The 20,309-nt window shown below is 44.4% G+C and overlaps 1 protein-coding gene across 1 annotated transcript in view; it reads right to left on the bottom strand.

Annotated features, from left to right (window-relative positions):
* Positions 1-20,309, bottom strand: part of LOC148502539 (cell surface glycoprotein MUC18-like) — a 43,026-nt gene that overhangs the window by 4,025 nt on the left and 18,692 nt on the right. The window contains exons 3-6 of the mRNA XM_088449749.1: positions 11,102-11,306; positions 4,374-4,516; positions 3,280-3,445; positions 1,153-1,294 (exon numbers count right to left, since the gene is read on the bottom strand). Of these exons, the coding sequence (XP_088305875.1) occupies positions 1,153-1,294; positions 3,280-3,445; positions 4,374-4,516; positions 11,102-11,306 (656 nt within the window). The remainder of the gene's footprint in view (positions 1-1,152; positions 1,295-3,279; positions 3,446-4,373; positions 4,517-11,101; positions 11,307-20,309) is intronic.

The following is a 20,309-nucleotide window of genomic DNA, read 5'->3' as shown; positions in this document are numbered from 1 at the left end:
GCATGATATGTTGGCATGAAGTGACTATCGCCACCTGATGGTCACTGCATATTTATAACTTTGGCGTGACTAAGGGGCTGATTGGCCAAACATACAGATGTGTCCTCATACATCTACCCTAATACGCTATGCAGCGGACTTGCCTGGCGTGAGTGAGCCGCCAGCTCCCGTGCTTCTCTGCTGGCTTCTTTTTTTTGCCAAAAATGTGTCTAGGTCGCCATGTGATGTGACCAGTATACACCAGCAGACTGCACTGGTTAATGTGATCTGTGACACTGGTATATCTGTGAGCACCTGAGCCTGTCTATGAACCGCAACGGTACTTGGAATGAAAAAAGCTGCGGCCGCTTCATTGTAGCGCTTCAGATTCAGAGACTCAGTCATGCACAGATATACAAGTGTCGCCAGGGCCATAACTGGGCACATCAGCGCCCAGTGCCTACCCCGCCCTCTGAGCGTGCAACGTCATGACGTCACGCAAAAGGGGCATTATCGGCAGTTCCGGTAAACACAGCGATGACCGGGCATCGTCAGGTCACACGATTGCCTGCATATAGTGTGCAGGGTTCACACCTGGAACGTCCACAGGATGCTGCAGCAGCAATCCTGGCTGCAGGGTACCATTCCGGGAATCCTGCTAGCCAGAAGCAACGACCGCTGGGCAGCAATGGTGCCGCCCACAGAGCCTCTGCGCAATGGCACCGGTCGCCCATTGCTAGTTATGGCAGGGACTGTTGCGTATCAAATTAATCAGCAGTGTCTGCTGGTGCGTCCTAGTCGCATTGCATCTTAGGCGCATTTTCGGCCCAAAAAAAAAAAGACACCCAGCGCTAACAAAGTCTCACGGGACCTGGCGAGCCGAGAAGGACAATTTAGCGCGACTGCAGCAAGGATGTATAAGGACACACAAGTACTATGATTTAGCTAATGGAAGAACGATAGAACCACCACCTGTCCTCTATAGAAGGTTTGATAAATCTAGCTCTAAATGACACTAAAATGCATACATAACAGGCTCATCAATGCTGGGTGGAATACTATATATACATTATATTGTTATAATGGTATTTGTACCATGATCCCCTCAATGTACAGCGCTACGTAATAGGTTTGTGCCTTAGAAATAAAGGATAAGAACACAAAACCACTCACAGGCTGATCTGTGGCTTCCTCATTTGGTGCCTGCGATGACGGAGGACGATAAAGAAGAGTGAGAACACCAGGGTTGTCAGCAGCACGGCAGGAATAGTAATGTAAAGAAGAACATCTGATAAGTTCAGGTTGGCTGAGAAACCTGCGGATAGAAAGAGACACATTGATGGTTAGCATTTACCTTTTCTGCATTCATTACTATTCCCGAGGCTGGCATCACCGCAGTGACCATAATAGGTGTTGGTGGCGTAGTAGGAGTGGCCTAAACTCGTCCACTTCCTAGTGCTCCTGACACAGTGTAGAGATAGTCCCTCGTTATTGAATTCTACTTCTAAAATTAATAATAATCTTATTATTACATATATAACACATAAATAACACACACAGGTAGATGTGAGCTTATGTGTAAGTATAACATAATAATTACAGAGAAATAAAACTATTAGACGTTGCAGAGGTTTTCACTGATCATATACATACAGGTCCGGGTGACGCCGGGTATACTTAGGTGTCACTGTAGAGGGTGTAGCATTCCTTATTATATCCGAGTAGTCACTTTAGGGCAAAGGAACTATAACATTTTAGCATTGTAGTTGCAATTGTGTTAAATAAGTTTGGGTACACTATCTTATATATTTACAGATTTGTTTCCCGTTATCATAAACAGAAAGTACAAGTTGTCACACAGTTATATCATGTGAGGCGATGGTATCTGTAACCGCCTGCTGCCGGGTGAGGGTTGTACCGAGCAGCGTATTATCTGATCGAGGTTAATCTAACGAGTGAGAAAAAAACACAGAAATATAGCAATATGTAAAGCACGACAGGTTCATCGAGCGCTCCCGTGGTCCATATTGCTCCAAAATCAGAGAGGGGACATTGGGCTCTGCTGTCTAGGGCACCATGAGGTCTTAATCAGATTCTGATTTCAAACTTCCCAGTGTATAGATATACATGTGAGACATAACTCAGTTTATCACTCTCTAGAATGGATGACAAATGTCCTAACACGGCCACCGTAGTGAAAACAGATTAGCTTTGATGACTGGTGATCACCTTACTTTGTGACAACCTCTGATATCTGTCCCTGCAGATGATACAGGTATACACACCCCACTTGTGTACTATATTTTTACACTGCCTGAGCCAGGTAACCTCCTGACTGTGCTGACTGGGGCGTCACAGTACCACTAACAGCGCACTGTGCCTTTGCCCCCGTCGGTTGTGCATTGTCAAAACTGCCCCGGCAGCTGGCGGGGCATGTGCCATTCCTGCATAGCAGGCATGTTATAGGGCAGTTGCCCACATCACAACACAACCACTGCCCCTATCCATTCAGTGCAACATTTTGGGAGATCTACATATGATACCTCCCTAAAGTACTACAGTATACTGCATAAGACAGTCCTGTCTGTGTCTGGACAGTGATATTAATAAATACCAAGTAAATTACAATACTGACACAAATACAAGATAAAATTTATTTAAATTAAATACAAACATCGGTTGTCTTCCCCTTTACATAATGAAATCGGAAACTTCTTTCCTGCTGCAAACCGAACGCAAATTTGAACTAAATAAATGCAAATAGTCCCACTAATAATGGTAATAACATCAGTGAGATGGATCAGGACACAGCAAAGGGAATGCCGACCATCATCGACAGCAGCCAATCAAAGTGAATGCTGAAAATCATCAACAGCAGCCAATCAAATTGAATGCTGAACATCATCGACAGCAGCCAATCAAAGTGAATGCTGAACATCATCGACGTCAGTGCAGCAGGTTATACGTCACCCACCTATTGCTCTTTTTTACGGTCTACATGAGACGTCCAGACTGTACTCAGCCGAAGCTAGCACCCACCCCGTTCTCCCACTCCAAGTGTAAAATGTGTCCGAACCTGCACATGGATGCTTAACAATTTGCACCAATAAAAATACCTTTACGATCAATTAGACACTAAGCGCTCTATCACTCGGGATGCCGGCTGTCAAAAGACCGACAGCGGCAGAAACAGGGCTGGGGGGGGGGTTGGAATGTAAGTGTGATAATATTGAATAGAGCCGCTTCTATCTGAAGCCAGTTAAGTTTACAACAAACAGGAGGGGGGCGTCCATTATTTACCTCGGACTTCTTCGGGTTCCTTCTCCATCACCCTGAGCTGGAAGGACTTGGTTTTGACCAGACTGTACATTTGGGGGTGGCGGGCCTGGCAGATGTAGTTCCCCTCATGAGCTTCGTTCACATTTTTGATGATGAGGGTGTCGGAGGGTAAAATCCAGTCACTGTACTGTGGAGAGAAATTCGTATAAAACAAAGGGGACTAAAGCACGAGATGTGCAATATATGGATAGTGTGTTCCCTACTGTAAACCGTACAGACAGAATAGACTGAGGATTTCTATGGCCATATAAAGACTACAGGCTATGGAAATCCTTAGTGACTTCCAAGGGGGCAGCAGGATGGAGGAAAATAAATGAGGGGGGGCTCGAGGCCGCGAAATAAGCAAAATAAAGATGGTGAGACCAAGCCCCCTCCAGCTTCTACAGAGGGAACCTGCTACTCACCGTGTGGTGTGGCCACGCCCCTGACAAGTGGGCGGGGCACAACATTTATCACGGCAGCCCAGTTGAGTATATATCATATACATACTGCATGCGCGTGTCTGTATGAACTGACCTATTGGAATAATGTACCCTCTGTTGTATATTAGATCACTTTTAGAGGACACAAAGTCGTTGTCTGACCATATAAAAGAAGCCATCGTCTAAGGTCCGAAAGTTTTTATGATGGTCCCACCGTCCCAATAATCAAAAGGTGATACCAAACATAAGGAGGTGCATTGTTTGTTAGACTAGACAACATTTCCTAATGAACACTGTAGTGATGACTGTAAGAACTCATTGCTTATACAAATACAATTTACAAGAGTTACTACATATATTACAATGTCCTGGATAGTATACAGATATTATCAGGAGGAGAATATACTTACATGACTATCATTTGTTTCCGACCATACAATGTAGCATCACAGCTAGTGTGTGAGGGCAGCTGTCCTCACAAGGTACAGTATTACTAGAACAGGTCTCCTAATTTACATGACAGTCCCTGAGTGCAATAGCATGAACTGTCCAAGTCGGTCCCAGGACGACGTTTCCTGCACAGCTACCGGCAGTACAGCTTCTATAACCATCACCATTACGTTCCTCACTCACCTCTTGGCTCCACTCGTAGATGGGTTCCTGCGAGGAGTAGGCCATGCATTTCACCTCCAGCGTGGAACCTTCTTCCACCCACAAGATGTCAGAGACACTGTAGCGCCAGGAATGGGCCTTCTGGAGGTAAATATCCTGCAAATCTGTGGAGGGGGATGGAAAAATAATGAAAGGGACTCCGAGACCATTAATATTTTATTTTCTGGTTCCAAATGTCTCATTTAAATATCAAGTGAGAAATGTATACATGTATTTGTGCTAGAGGATATTATCTAGTAACTATGATGGCGCTAATAAGTCTGTATACTGATGTCACAGTCATGAGTACAGGTACCATAATTCTCCCCTCTTCTTACTGATCGAGCTTGGGGTGTGGCCTAGTTGCAGTTTCGCGTATTACTCTATTAGGGTTTGGTTTTTATGACATTACTGAGCCATGGTAAGATTTGGAAATGGTCCATGGAGCATGCAGAGAGATAACAGGCAAACCCCATGCCATATAGCCTGCACACATGGGCATAACTAGGTACTTGAAGGCTCCATAGCGAAAGTTTGTAAGGGCCCATATATACCACCCAAGGTGAAAAATACAGAACACAACTAACGTTGAGAAGAAAGATGGGCTCCCCTCAGCTCTGGGCCCCATAACATCTGCACCCCTTGCAGCTACAGATGTGTCCACATGCATCTATCCTCCGTGTGCTACAAGTTACACTACACAACACGTGCGTGCCGTGTGACCCAGTAGCGCAGAGCGTCTTTTAATGCAACTTTTTACCTTAAAATGTGTCTCATTCGCAAAGCAATGTGAAGTGGACGCACAAGCAGCTTCTGCTGATTAAAATGATATGCGGCATTCCTGTATTCTGTGTGTGTGACTGCGGGGTATCTGCATGCAAAATGCTACGTTACAGTGTCACAGCCGCTGACATTGCAACGTAGCAATTCGTATGCAGATACAGGCGCAGTCGCACACGGAATAGAGGCATGCCGCATATCATTTTAATCAGCAGAAGCTGCTTGTGGGTCTTATTCGTTTAGTGAATAAGATGCACTTTAAGGGAAAAAGTTGCGCGAGAAGTTGATCAGCGCTACCGAGTCGAGCCACGACGCGGCGCAACTAGAAGGGCTGTTTAACGCGCATAGAAGTGAGATGTATGTGGACACATCTGTATGGTAGATAATCCCATGCCTGTACAGGAGGATAGCATTACACTATGTCATGGAAAGCCACTTCTGTTTGGGAACCAAACGAGCAAATATCTGACCATATTGGACGTCTGGCACAGAAGCACGTGTTCCACTCAGCGCAGGCAGCCTATGAACTCACTGAGAATAAGAGACATCACTGAGAAACTTCATGCAACCTACAAATTCTGCAGGAGCCTGTGATATTACCGGCAATTCAGTGGTAGCTAGTGTACTGATATTTACTGGACCGGCTCACCGAATAACTGCCTCCAATAGGGCCTCATGCACAAAGCATACAATGGGTGAGGCGCAGCATAAACTGCTCCTTGGTTTACTTCAGCCAAGGCCCACGGGTTTCTAAAGCAGGACGGCTGCATCTGCGGAGGAGCGTTACTGGCGGGTAAATCGCATTGGCATTCACCAAGGGCTGATAAAATACATGATGTTTTTGGCTGTGTGACCCTTTTGCGTTTCACGTTGATCTCTGTATTTGTTTTTTTTATGCATTGTTCATGTGTGCCGATCTAGGTTTACATTCATAACTTTACTGACGTGAATATTTACTGTTCTTAATATGGCTGTATACAGTCAAAGTGTTTTCTTGTACAGATCTTATTTATTTATGTTTTAGCTTCAGCAGAAAAGGGGGAGATGTATGAAAGCCTCGGAGAGAGATAAAGTGGACGACGGGAGATAAAGTACCAACCAATCAGCTCCTAACAGCCATTTTTCAAACACAGCCTCTCTCTCTCCACGGCTTAGTACATAGACTAAATATATATGTGAAAAAATTAAAATCACAGTTTTGAGGTCTAGAACGACAGGTGAGCCCAGTCCACGTCTGATTAGTGGCGCTCAGATGTCAATCAGGGGTGTGGCACATAATGTCGACATTCAGAATGTCCACACGATCGGTATGTCAACATGTCGACACTGGCATAATTAATACTAATAAACATCGAAGCGCCATTAATTAGATGTAGACGGCGACCGTTAAACCCAACTCTCACCCTATCCGAAGCCTAACGCAAATCCTAAAATCATACGCCATCACTCTGGCTGGCGACAATCACAGTCTCAACAAGTCAACATTATGTTGTTAACATTCTGAATACTGACATAACTGACTACATACCGTTAATAGGATTCGGAGCAAAATCCAGTCACTGAGCACCGCGATATGGCGATGCCGAGGGCACCATAAGGCCCGGTTACATAACCTTAGAGGAGTGGTCGCATATGGTAACATACGGTATAGATGTGGAAAATCTAAACTCGGATCAGACTAAATAAGGTTCGGTTTTGGCTCAGATCTTCCCGCCAAGCTCGGATCTCAGAACAAGGCAAAACGTTATCTTTCACGGGCATCTGTGCCAACATGTCCATGCAAATTATGTTTTGCCCTCGTTCTAAGATCCCAACTTGGAGCCTGATCTCAGTACGGGTCGCAATAGCGATTGCAGCTGCAAATTCGCACGGAACACATATGCTAATGCTCGCCACAGCTCAGACGGCATAAAGACGCCGACTGCTGCTTTCTCATATCGTCCACTGTCGCTCTGCGTATACAACGCTACCCTCGACGCACAGCGATCACTCGCTCTGCATTTACAGCAGCTCTGACCAGCCGCAGACGCTGCAAGTCTCATCGCACGCAGAGGGTTTTCAAGCTGCGCATGCAATCGCATTGGCTGATTTATGCGCGCCCAAGCAACAGCGTTCAAACAGACAGACACGTCTGCGTTTTTCCGACCACTCCCCCGTCACCACCCCCAAACGCTAACAGTCTGTCGTTCACTCTGCGATGGGTTACTCCAAGCATCTGTAATCGCAGTGCGATCGCAGCGCGTGCGGCTTATACGCAATGGCAAACAATCGCTCGATCTGCGTACGTAGTTGCACTTGCGATCGGTACTGAATCAGGCCCTTGGTGGGAAGATCTGAGCCAGGACCGAACCGCTCAAAATTTCAGCACCTATTTTTATTTCAATGTATTATTTCTTTTTCGGTTTATTTATGGTCAATCCACTGAGCCAAAAGTCCCCTCTCTGTATATGGGTCTGCACTTATACAGAAGAAGAGGCCCTCCCCATTTACTCTCCCTCATCGGCTTGCAAAATGTGTTCTATAATGTGAATAGGCCTCAATACAAGCCCAGCCCTTAAACCATTTTTATTGTTTCATTCGCTGTTATCCTCTCTTCCTCCTGACACCCGGCTGCAGAGATCGCCTGGGTGACGGTGTTTGAGGCTACACGGTTGTGTCTATCTCCGTGTTCGTTTCAGTCAAAAGCTCATTATACACACAGCTCCATTTCAATATTTGATGTATTTCCTGTGGCTCTTTGTGGGGTTTAGTGACATTTTGCGATAACCCAGTGATATTTTTCTCTGCCTCCCGCTGCTTTCATTTAGTGTATTGTTGTGGTGATCACGTTCCTAGGCCTCCCTGTGCCCTTTAGATGAAAGATGTCGTCTGTGATGTGTCACCCTCCCTAGGCATTCAGATCCTGCGCTGTGCCTGCTAAAAAAACTGCGCTCCCGTACAGGGACAATGATCGTGACACAGCCCAGGGAAAAAGCGCTTATCTCTGCTGCCACCACAGATAAACACATTGGATCTCATTTCCAAAGCACTAGGCCGAGGTGCAGCGCGCGATGCTCTTTGCTGGTGTGGAGATCCTTCACTAGCACAAGCAGGGCCTAGTTTTCCTGCTAAGAGCATAAATTGGCGGAGAAAGATGGCGGCACTTATAGGGGCATTTTTCGCAAAACAACACTTTAAACATATACAAGTAGTACATGTAATATAGAATATAATATATATATATATATAATAAAAATAAACTACAACCCCATCACGCCCTTGATTAATATACGTCTAAGCAATATGTCGACATGCATATTTTAGCCTAAAGCTGGGTGCACTCTGGAGCGATGTTGGGACGATTTGCCGTTTCGTAACAACAAATTGCCTACATCGCTCAGTGTGTACAGGTGGTAACGCTAGCGACCTGTGGTATGCTAATGATCAGTGAATGTTCCGTCCTTCAGCGGAACGAATGCCCTTGAACGGGAAGTGCCCATACACACAAGGTCAAGGGCATTCGTTCCGAAGTCAGAACGAATGCCCATCGCTCCAGTGTGTGCCCATCCTTGACCGTAACAATAACACAAAAAACTGTATATGTAAAAGCAGTCGTAGAGATTGAAGGATATCAGTTATAAAACTCACACAAAATTATTAATAATGTATATTATTTATTAATAAGAAATAATCACACATGTGATCTAGCATGATCCACAATATAAATTGATATTGTTGAACCAATGTATAACTATACAGAGAACATGAAAGTTAAAACACAATAATGATCTCAGGAAAGGGTTCAAGTAATAGAATGAACCTGGAGATTGAAGAAATGTACATATATTACTGAATGTGATGTTGCAGGCCCCTGTAAGTGAAGGGCTAATTGAGCTGGAAATCCCAAAATTGTTACCTACAGGCTCCAATCCTTTAGAACACAGTTAAAGAGGGTGACAGCACCCTAGTACCCAGCAGGTACTGCCCTCAACCCGACCAGCGGGGAGCGACTTATTTATAGATGAATCAATCCTGCAAACAGGGTGCTGTAATGTGGGGATGTTACCTCCGTACCGTCCAGTCTGCTCCAGCAGTGTAAGTGGGTGGTTAGGTATGTGGAATTAAAGTTGTTGCCAGGTAAGATGGGTCAAATGGAGCAGTGTAGAATTTCAGATGAGCCGTATCCTAGAGATCCTCAGTGGTGATAGGGCGCTCTATCACCACTCAGGATCTCTAGGATACGGCTCATCTGAATTGCTACACTGCTCCATTTGACCCATCTTACCTGGCAACAACTTTAATTGCACCGACCAGACAAGTTATCAGGTGACGGCTGTCATGCTCCTGCCCGCATAGCAAGCCTGACTGTGTGGGAGCTGGAAGGACGGAGTTTGCTGTACACCTGACGGCACTAAGTTAACACAACAGGAGCGCCAGGTACGCTCTGGGGAATCTTCCACATACCTAACCACCCACTTACACTGCTGGAGCAGACTGGACGGTACGGAGGTAACATCCCCACATTACAGCACCCTGTTTGCAGGATTGATTCATCTATAAATAAGTCGCTCCCCGCTGGTCGGGTTGAGGGCAGTACCTGCTGGGTACTAGGGTGCTGTCACCCTCTTTAACTGTGTTCTAAAGGATTGGAGCCTGTAGGTAACAATTTTGGGATTTCCTGCTCAAGTAGCCCTTCACTTACAGGGGCCTGCAACATCACATTCAGTAATATATATGTACATTTCTTCAATCTCCAGGTTCATTATATTACTTGAACCCTTTCCTGAGATCATTATTGTGTTTTAACTTTCATGTTCTCTGTATAGTTATACATTGGTTCAACAATATCAATTTATATTGTGGATCATGCTAGATTACATGTGTGATTGTTTGTTCTTTTATTATTAATAAATAATATACATTATTAATAATTTTGTGTATTGGCTTGAGTTTTATAACTGATATCCTTCAATCTCTACGACTTTTACCTATACAGTTTTTCCCCTTATGAGGCTGACTAGCTCATTCGGTCGTTTGAGATTGAAAGGATTTTTCAACTCTAATAAGCGCCTGGGCAATTGTTTCTATTTGTTTTTAATAACACAAAACCGTACTGTTGACATTCTAGTGTTGACGTTAGATGTCGACATTTTTGAACAGGTTGACCTCTCAATCATGTCGACACGTGTGAATGTCGAAAAAAATTTCTTGCCGACCTTATGTCCATGTCGATATTCCAACTGGATCCCAAAACCAAGCTATATGACGGGGAAAAAAATAGAACATTTTGACATAATGAAAGGGTCCTAAAGTGGACTTTGTTGTGACATGTAAACAGGGCTAGATTAACCACATGGGCAGATGGGACTACAGCTTCAGGCCTCCACAGGCTCATCACCGTGACAGCATAATGGCCAGCAGCCGCCGATGCCCAGCTGGCCACACGTTTGTACAGAAATAATGATTTCTCTCAAAATGATACAATTTTTCTACTTCTACATATTTAGGGAGATATTGGGGTTGATAGTGTAGGTGTGTACATGGCATGCCCACACATGGTAGTGGCCACACCCACACGGCACTGGTCACACCCACACAGCACTGGTCACAGCTCTGCTGCTGCTCACAACAGGCCTTGATTAGGGATGGTCCTTGACCATTAATGGTTAACAACCATCGATGGGTAACCACTGATGGGTTTGCCATCGATGGCAAAAGGAAGCATATTAACGGCAGTATGTTTTTGGATTGGAGGGGGTTAGCGGAAACCCATGCAATCATGGAGAGAACATACAAACTTCATGGGTACAGCGACCTCATCAAAATCAAACTTAAGAAACCAATAGTACCACCGTGCCGCCCGTCCGCTCTAAACTGGACAGCTCAACTTTTATCTGACATCAGGTTGATTAGCAACTACAGAAAAGGAACAAAATAAAAAAAACACTCACAGATCACAGAGATGGTCAGGTTTTCCGACACCTCGTAGTCACTAGTCTCGTTTCCGCTTGACACGCAGCGGTACGGGCCTTTCTGGTAATCAGAGATGTCGTTGAGTTGCATGAGCAGTCGTCCATCACTGCGAGACATGTTGACGTTGAAAAACCAGCATCGCAGATACCGAATGGCGTCTAGTTGGACCCAAGATCCCATCCACTTGTAATATAAAAAGAGATGTATTTCATTTATTACATTATCCTTTTTTATATGGTTATTAAAAAAACCAGTCATATAAGTGTCTAAAATATATTCTAAAACAACTTAAAAATCAGCTAAAAAGGAAAATATAAAGTAAAACATAAGCACAATAGCACTCTCCATCAGCTGGGAGCAGGTTTAGAGTTATGGGATCATTAGAACTATTGCCAAGTTGGTCCCTGGTCATACCGGTAAACGTATTGATCCATCTAAAACTGCACCTTGCGGTCTTCTGTCCTATGGCAGAATTTGTAGTTCATTATTTGCATTCAGGGCCTGATTCAGAGCCGGACGCTATTTGCAGTCGTTCGTCCAGAAAATAGGGGTGGCTATTCAAATGAACCGTTCGCTGTTTGCGGTCTGTTCACGTCTCTATGTCTGAACGAGCGAACAAAACTTGCAGTCATTTTTTGAAAAAATACGCCCCCTGGCCGCTCGCATCCTACGTCATGTCCGCTATTTATTAGATTAATCGAGTACATCGACCAGGGTATGAACTGCTCGCTATTCTTGTGGTTGGTTTTTGCTACCACAATCTTGCGAGCAGTTCTGGCTATAAAATAACCCAGTGACGTGGTCATTGACGCTGCTGTATTAATTATGCACACCCTTAAAACGCCCGTTTTGACCTTTAAGCACGCCTGCGTTCGGATCTCCACTCCCCGTTTTCAAGGACCTTCCCCTGTTACCACCCACATACGCCTCATTCTGTCACTCAAAATAGCAGGCATTCGCTATTTAGCGAACAAACGATTTTGGGCCACACTGACTGGTTCGCGCATGCGTATTACGATCCGTACGCATGCGCAGTTGGGCAAACATCGCTCGGAGCGAACGAGAGGCCGCTTGCGAGCGGCTCTGAATCAGGCCCTCAGTCAGTTAATTCACAGGCCTCCAAGACCAGCTAACTGTCCTGAGCTCTCTTCCATTAATCAGGATGGGGTGCACCTGTACTAAAGTTCCTACTGACTGTCTGAGGAGGGGGAAACCCCAGCAGGAAAACAGTGGTTTCTTTTTTTTTTACCACTGACAAGTTAATATTGACAGCGTGACGTAGCCCTCACAGAATTATCCCAGCAAGATGGTAGATAGCACCGGCTGGCAGGAAATGCCACAAGATACCCTTCTTTGAATGATTTGGGGTGAGCGCTACCTAACAAGCTGCAGCACATGATTCAAACATGCCTTAAACCCTCAATTTCTCCATGGCCGGTTCATACAGTTCTATAGGTGGGTTTGGTACGGGATGCTAGTATCCCGGTGGTCAGAATCCCAACGCTGGCATCCTGACAGGGTTAGGACACCAACACCTGTTGGTGAGTATCCTAATCCTACCTTTAAACTTAATCCCCCCCCCCTGCAGCCTAACACTAACCCTAGCCCTAGTGCCTAACATTAACCCCTGACCCTCTCCCAGTGACATGCGGTGATGTCAGTAGCTGGGGAGACATACATTGAAATGGGTCTGAGAGTTAGGAGCCTGTCTCATCCCCCTACTAATTGTAAATCTCCCATCACTACACTAAGCTTCAGTGTCCATTGCATCTCCTACCTGCATCACTGTGTCTTCCCTTGCTGCTGATCTCCGATCTCTAAACACTGCAGTGCATTTCCTGTTCACATGACACATTCAAGGTGTCAGTGCTCAAGGCACGCCCCTCATACTCAGAGGCATGCCTCTATTAGCTCTCTTTCTGTGCAGCTTACTGCTCGTGGTTTGGCCCAGCCTCCAGATCTGCAAGCAGTTTCTGACTGTACAAAAGCGAGGCTGAGTTGTTGCTGCCTCATCTATCATCTCCCTGCAGTCCCAGGGAGCTCCACAAAGCTGGTGAGTGTTAACTATAAAAGTGATTACAATAAACAAAGAAGATGTTATAAGTTATAAATATCTTCTTTTTATTATTCTAATCATTTTTATATCAAATCTCAGGAGTATGACAGGGGAGGCTCAGCCTCAACTGCTTATCCTGCCCTGCCCTCTCCCTAACACCAATACTTACCGTCAGGATGGCGGCGGTCGGAATGCTGGCGGCGGGATTTTGACTGCCAGCATTCTGAGTAACGGCATCCTGACAGCTGGGATATTTATTTATTAACAGTTTCTTATATAGCGCAGCAAATTCCGTTGCGCTTTACAATTTGAATCAAGATTAACATTATACTGGGTTGTAAAAGACATACATACATGACATACATAAGGGTAAGAGGGCCCTGCTCACAAGCTTACAATCTATAGGGAAATAGGTGTTGATACACAAGGAGAGGTGCTATTGCAAATAGGTCCAGCCCAATTGCAGATATTCTTGGTGGGCTGTATAATCCAGTCACACTGGAAAGTTGGCCTAGGGTTAGGAGGATGTTCAATTGAAGAAAGAGAAGATGTGATAGGTGTTTACTATAAGAAGAGAGTTAGATAGGGAGCTATAAAAGGTTAGGTGGGTGGTCCTGGAATCTGATAAGCTTGTCTAAAGAGGTGAGTTTTCAGAGAACGCTTGAATGTTTGGAAACTAGTGGAAAGTCTTATTGTGCATGGGAGGGCATTCCACAGGGTGGGTGCAGCCCAAAAAAAGTCCTGTAACCGTGCATGGGAACAAGTAATGCGCGGGGATGAGAGACGCAGATCTTGTGCAGAACGGAGATGTCGGGTTGGAAGATATTTTGAGATAAGTGAAGAGATGTATGTTGGTGTGGTTTGGTTAATAGCTTTATGTGTGAGTGTAAGTATTTTAAATTGAATACGGTAGAAGACCGGCAGCCAATGGAGGGACTGACAGAGTGGATCAGCAGACACTGAACGTTTGGTGAGAAAGATCAACCTCGCAGCTGCATTCAAAATGGATTGTAGTGGGGAGAGCCTGTTTTTGGGAAGACCAATAAGGAGACTATTGCAATAGTCAATGCGGGAAATTATGAGTGCGTGTATAAGAGTTTTTGCAGTGTCTTGAGTAAGATATGATCGAATTTTGGCTATGTTTCTTAGATGTATGTAACAGGATTTAGAGACAGATTGAATGTGGGGAACAAAAGACAGTTCAGAGTCAAGGATGACACCTAGGCAGCGAGCTTGTGGGGTGGGGTAGATTGTCGAGTTGTCAACAGTAATAGAGATATCAGGTTGGTAACTGCTATTGGCTGGTGGAAATATAATTAATTCTGTTTTGGATATATTAAGTTTGAGGTGGCGAGATGACATCCAATGAGATGAAATGGCAGAGAGACATTCAGTGACACGGACCAGCACAGATGGTGACAAATCTGGGGAGGATAGGTAAATTTGAGTATCGTCCGCGTACAGATGATACTGAAAACCAAAAGAGCTGATTAGTTTGCCAAGAGAGGTGGTATATATTGAGAAAAGCAGAGGACCTAATACTGAACCTTGTGGTACTCCAACTGATAGAGGTAGCGAAGTAGAGGTAGAATCAGAAAAGCGAACAGTGAAAGAGCGATTAGATAGGTAAGATGAGAACCAAGAAAGGGCTGTGTCTTGAAGACCTATGGATTGTAGTGTTTGTATGAGAAGAGAGTGGTCAACAGTGTCAAAGGCAGCTGAGAGATCTAGAAAAATTAGAAGTGAATAATGGCCTTTAGCCTTGGCAGTGACCAGATCATTTACTACCTTAGCCAGTGCTGTCTCAGTGGAGTGTTGGGAACGAAAGCCTGACTGAAGTGGATCCAATAAGTTGTGGGTGTTAAGAAAGTGTGTGAGGCGAGTGTAGGCAAGTCTCTCCAGTAGCTTGGAGGGGCAAGGTAGCTGGGAGATAGGACGGTAATTTGAGAGAGAGTTAGGGTCAGAATTTTGTTTTTTCAAAATGGGAGTGATCACTGCATGCTTGAACAGTGATGGAAAGATACCAGTAGAGAAAGAGAGATTACAGATTTTAGTTAAGTGTGGAATGAGCACAGGAGACAGAGCTTTACTGATTTGAGAGGGTGTAGGATCAAGAGGAGAGGTAGTAGAGTAGGAGGATGAGAAGAGTGTAGCTACTTCATCTTCATTAGTGGGGTCAAATGATGAGAACGTGCCATTGGGTTCAGGTAGGGAATTGAACAAGACCCTGGCTGAGGAAGTGCATACCATTTCATTTCGGATATTATCAATCTTGTTTTTGAAATAGGAAGCAAGATCTTGTGCACTGATAGTAGCAGGTCGGTTGGGTGATGGAGGGTTAAGAAGTGATTTAAATGTATTAAAAAGTCGCTTGGGGTTAGAGGCTTGGTCAGAGATAACAGATTGGAAATATATCTGTTTGGCATTATCCAGTGCATTACGATAAGAGTGGTAGATTGTCTTATACGTGAGGAAGTCACTTGGAGTATGAGACTTTCGCCACTGACGTTCTACTTTACGTGAGAGTTTTTGTAGGTGTCTTGTGAATTTGGAATGCCACGGCTGACGTCTAAGTCTACGCGGAATGTGATGGGTAGCTGGAGCTACTTCATCAAGGGCTAGTTCTAGGGTCTGGTTCAGGTGTGATACAGCAGTCTCAGGAGAAGTGAAAGTAGAAATAGGTAAGAGTGATTGTTGCAGAGAGGTGGATAGTTGTTCAAAATTAATAGTATTAATATCTCTGCGGGTTTGAGGAGGTTTGGTTGATTTGCTTGGCATTGAGGCTGATGTAATGGAGGAGAGTGTGCAGGTGATAAGGTTATGATCTGAGAGAGGGAAAGGAGAATTAGTGAAATCAGAGACTGAGCATAGTCTGGTAAATACAAGATCAAGGCAGTGGCCATCTTGATGAGTAGAGGAGTCAGTCCATTGGGAGAGGCCAAGAGAGGATGTTAAGGAGAGAAGTTTGGAGGCATGAGGGGATTGTGGACTGTCAATGGGGATATTGAAATCACCCATGATGATGGTGGAGATGTCAGAGGATAGGAAGTGAGGGAGCCAGGCAGAAAAATGTTCCAGAAATTGATTGGGTGGTCCAGGTGGACGATAGATAGCAGCAATGCGCAGAGAGAAAGGAGTGAAAGTCCTAATAGAATGTACTTCAAATGATGTAAATGTAAGGGATAGTACCTGTGGAATAACTGTGTATGTAAAAGATTGGGACAGTAGTATTCCTACTCCACCTCCTTTACTATTACCAGGCCTGGAGGTATGTGTGAAGTGTAGACCACCATGTGAGAGTGCTGCAGGGGAGGCAGTGTCTGTTTGTGTGAGCCATGTTTCTGTTAATGCCAGAAGATTGAGGTTATTAGAAATAAAGAGGTCATGGATGGATGTTAGTTTGTTGCAGACAGAGCGTGCATTCCATAAGGCACATTTCAGTGTTTTGGAGGGTGATGGGAGGCATGTGATGTGTCTGAGGTTTGCTGGATTTATATTCCGTGAGTAGGGCATGTGTGTAGGTCCTGGATTTGGTGATATGTCACCAGCTAAGAGAAGTAGAAGGAGAGAGACAAATATAGTTCTGTGTTTTGTATGAAAGTTTTTTATGGCAACAGGTTGTGGATGTTATGGTCAATTTAGAAAGATAAGTAAATAGCTCATGTGTGTTCACAAGAGGGGAGTAGATTATTGAGGCTGCAATGTGTACAGAGGGGTGAGCTGCAGGGAGAGTAAAGGATGCAATAGCCTTAGAGAACATGCCATGGAGTGAAATAAGAATGAATAATGTATGGTACATGATGGTTTAGAATAAAAAGAGAAAATCCGTAGAATATAAATAGTTATTGTTTGCATTTAGAAATTACCTGCTTTATGATGTTGTTCAATGTTTGTTCAACTGGTTTTTAACTGTTCATTTTGATACTTTATGCATAGGATACTTCATGCATGGGATGCCCAGCTCAATCGAGCCCAGCTCTCTAGATCTGACTAGTAAGATATACTGTGGCTGATTAACATAGGCTACATCTGAGACATGTCCAGCTGACCTAAGGTGTTAAATTGCCTATAAACTATATCCCCTATAAGATGATGCTGTATTATCCTCTATACGGTAAATCAGATAGCCAGTAGTCAATGCACATTATTATCATCTGATATTATCTATGTCACCAATTAACACCTTAAACCCTTACTATGGACCTCCTATCTTCTGCCCTATCAGCACTTACTTCCACCTGGAGGATATGAGTACATACTGTAGGTGCATGACAGAGTAAGGATAAAACAAACATTGTGACAACTAGAATCCATACATTTATCCCAGGACGCTGTAACAATGTCAGACCTTGTATGTAGTATAAAGTTGTGTTATCGCTATACACGGCAGAGCTCGCTGATGGCAATTTGTTGTATAGATCTGGTTTTGCTCTATTTGTGCAACAGAAGCTTGAAAGGAAAACTCTTCACAAAAATAAAATAAAGTGCACTTTTCCCTACTGCCTATTAAATGAAAGTGAATCAAATTATTCTTATTCCACTGTGCTGCCAAAGGAAGTCCACAGGTCGTGAACGCACAACACAGAATTGAACTGTGAGGACCGACAAATAAAACTCTTATTCCATGAGAAACTGGCGCATCGCTCAATACATGAAAATTGTTCTAGCCATTGGGGGGGGGGGGCATATATTACATGCGCAGTAGCAAATAAGCGCACCACTGCGCTGTAATCGCCATTGCACCCACCTCTGATGCAGACCCACAATGTGTAGGACGCTGACAGATGTATAGATACTGTAGTCCTCACTCTGCTGGTCTGTGACCTGAGAAACGACGTTCTCTATGGATACTGGTGTGGGCAGGAATGGGCTGAGAAGGTGGTGGGTTTGTCAGTGCTCAAACCATATCTAATATACAGTGTTAGGACATGTCATCATAAGCAACACACTGGTAACACAAAGTGCTTTGTTTACCTCCGACAAGGAAGTCGTTTACGTAAATTAGGGTGAATAAAGTCACTGTTATTAAGAATCACACCAATAAATCCTCAAGGAATGCGACCAAACTGGTTTAAAACCACATTAGTGACATCGTCTATGTGGACTGGAGCGCGGACCGGGAGTTCACTACATGTTCCAGGATGTACACGGCTGATTTGGTTTAGTTGTTTTTTTTTTAGCAGAGGTAAAAAGTTCTTCAGAAGTTTCACAGCTCACACGTTCTTCTCACACGTTCTTCTCACACGGTCTTCTCACACGTTCTTCTCACACGGTCTTCTCACACGGTCTTCTCACACGGTCTTCTCACACGGTCTTCTCACACGGTCTTCTCACACGGTCTTCTCACACGGTCTTCTCACACGGTCTTCTCACACCAGCTGATATTTTTGCACATAGCTAAGGGGATGTAATGCAAAGACGCCCCCAGGGGGGGAGAAAATAACGAGAGATGTGCGGGTCCGGTTCACAGCACCGACAACTACCGAATTTAGGGTTCCGAGTCCGAGCTCGGAATCGCTTTGGGGTACCGAGTCCCAGTTCGGATCTTCCTGCAGTTTGGACCTCGGATTTAAAAAAAAACAAATACAGATCCTCTGGGGGGATGGTGTCAGACCCAGGCCCCACCAACAAGCCCAGACAATTAGTACCCCTGATTGGAGCTTATAATCTAAATTCCCTACCGCATGTACATAATTATATTTTTGGATTGTGGGAGGAAACTGGAGCACCCAGAGGAATTCCCATGCAAGCACAGGGAGTACATACAAACTCCACACAGAGGAGCGGCAGTAATGCTAACCATCACACCAACCATGCTACATGGAATCAGCCAGTAACACAGGACAGTCACAGAGAAGCATATGGTACCATAGAGCGACACAGTACCTTGCAGAAGTATATGGTAACACAGAGTAGTATATGGTATTATATAGCAGCATATGGCATCACCGGTTAGTATAACAGAAGGTATGCAATCAGTCAGTGACACAGGACAGTACAGAGATGCATATGGTACCATAGAGCGACACTAGAAGCGTATAGCAGAACAACATAAGAAGACATCACAGAGCAGCATAGGGTATGACAGGGTAGAACAGAGCATGATCTTTAATCAGACTATAAAAGTCACACAGTAGCATAAGGGTACACAGGGCAACACATGGCATCAGCGAGTGACACGTAACATAATATGAAGGGTTATGGTCTGAAATTGTGCCACACACATCATGTACCAGAACACGGTATCACAGCAAATAATAACACTGGGTACCAGGGAGACTATGCCCCTGACAGACAATGATTCAGAGGACCGGCAGAGAATAGCAGGAGATAAACAAGAATATCTAGATGACATTTCGCCCTGACAGGAAGATGCATCTGACACAGAGGAAGATATCAGCATAACGGATCACGGATGACACCCACGTGCCACCTCTCACAACACCCTCTTCCCCTATTCTTGCCAGTAGCGTACATACATCTGGCTCTACTTAACATGGCGATGTGTTTATGTTCATTATTTCCATTCTTCTATTTCCCACACAGACAGTTGGTTTTGTGTTATATTAATTTTGTTGACTTTCTATTTTTTTTTTATTTTTAATACCCTACCTATAATTTATCATCCCCCCCCCAAGCTGAAATATGAGAGGACTGGTCCATGAGCATACAGGATGCACAACGCCTGGGTCAGCATCAGCTGTAAATATGTACCAAGTAGTAAAGTGCACATTATATTAGGATGAGTAATCTCTCAGACGGACGCCATGTTACTGGTGACTCATGCCCAGGTTATACAGTTAGACAGCTGGGGACGGTGGATTAGTACATAACTCCATGGCAAAGACAGGAAATAATCAAGTTCTTTTGTAGGGAGAAAAAAATGACATAGTCGTGCTATTAGGAATACATGCAGACCAGAACAAATAGGTCGTATTATATGTACGAGGTCAGGAGCAGTTTCATATATAACGTATGGTGATGACCAGGATTCTGGTGGGTGGAACTAGTGAAACACTTGTGATTGGCTGTTTGTGAACGCTCCGCTGACACAGAATGGTGATACTGTCGTCAATTGGTCATTTATTATGCTTCAGTGAGCGTATATAAGCTAATGTCTGGGGGGGACT

This window comes from Taudactylus pleione, unplaced genomic scaffold (assembly GCF_031769625.1).
Source record: "Taudactylus pleione unplaced genomic scaffold, aTauple2 ptg000494l, whole genome shotgun sequence".
Lineage (NCBI taxonomy): Eukaryota > Metazoa > Chordata > Amphibia > Anura > Myobatrachidae > Taudactylus > Taudactylus pleione.
This window is presented reverse-complemented; position numbering and strand designations above follow the sequence as displayed.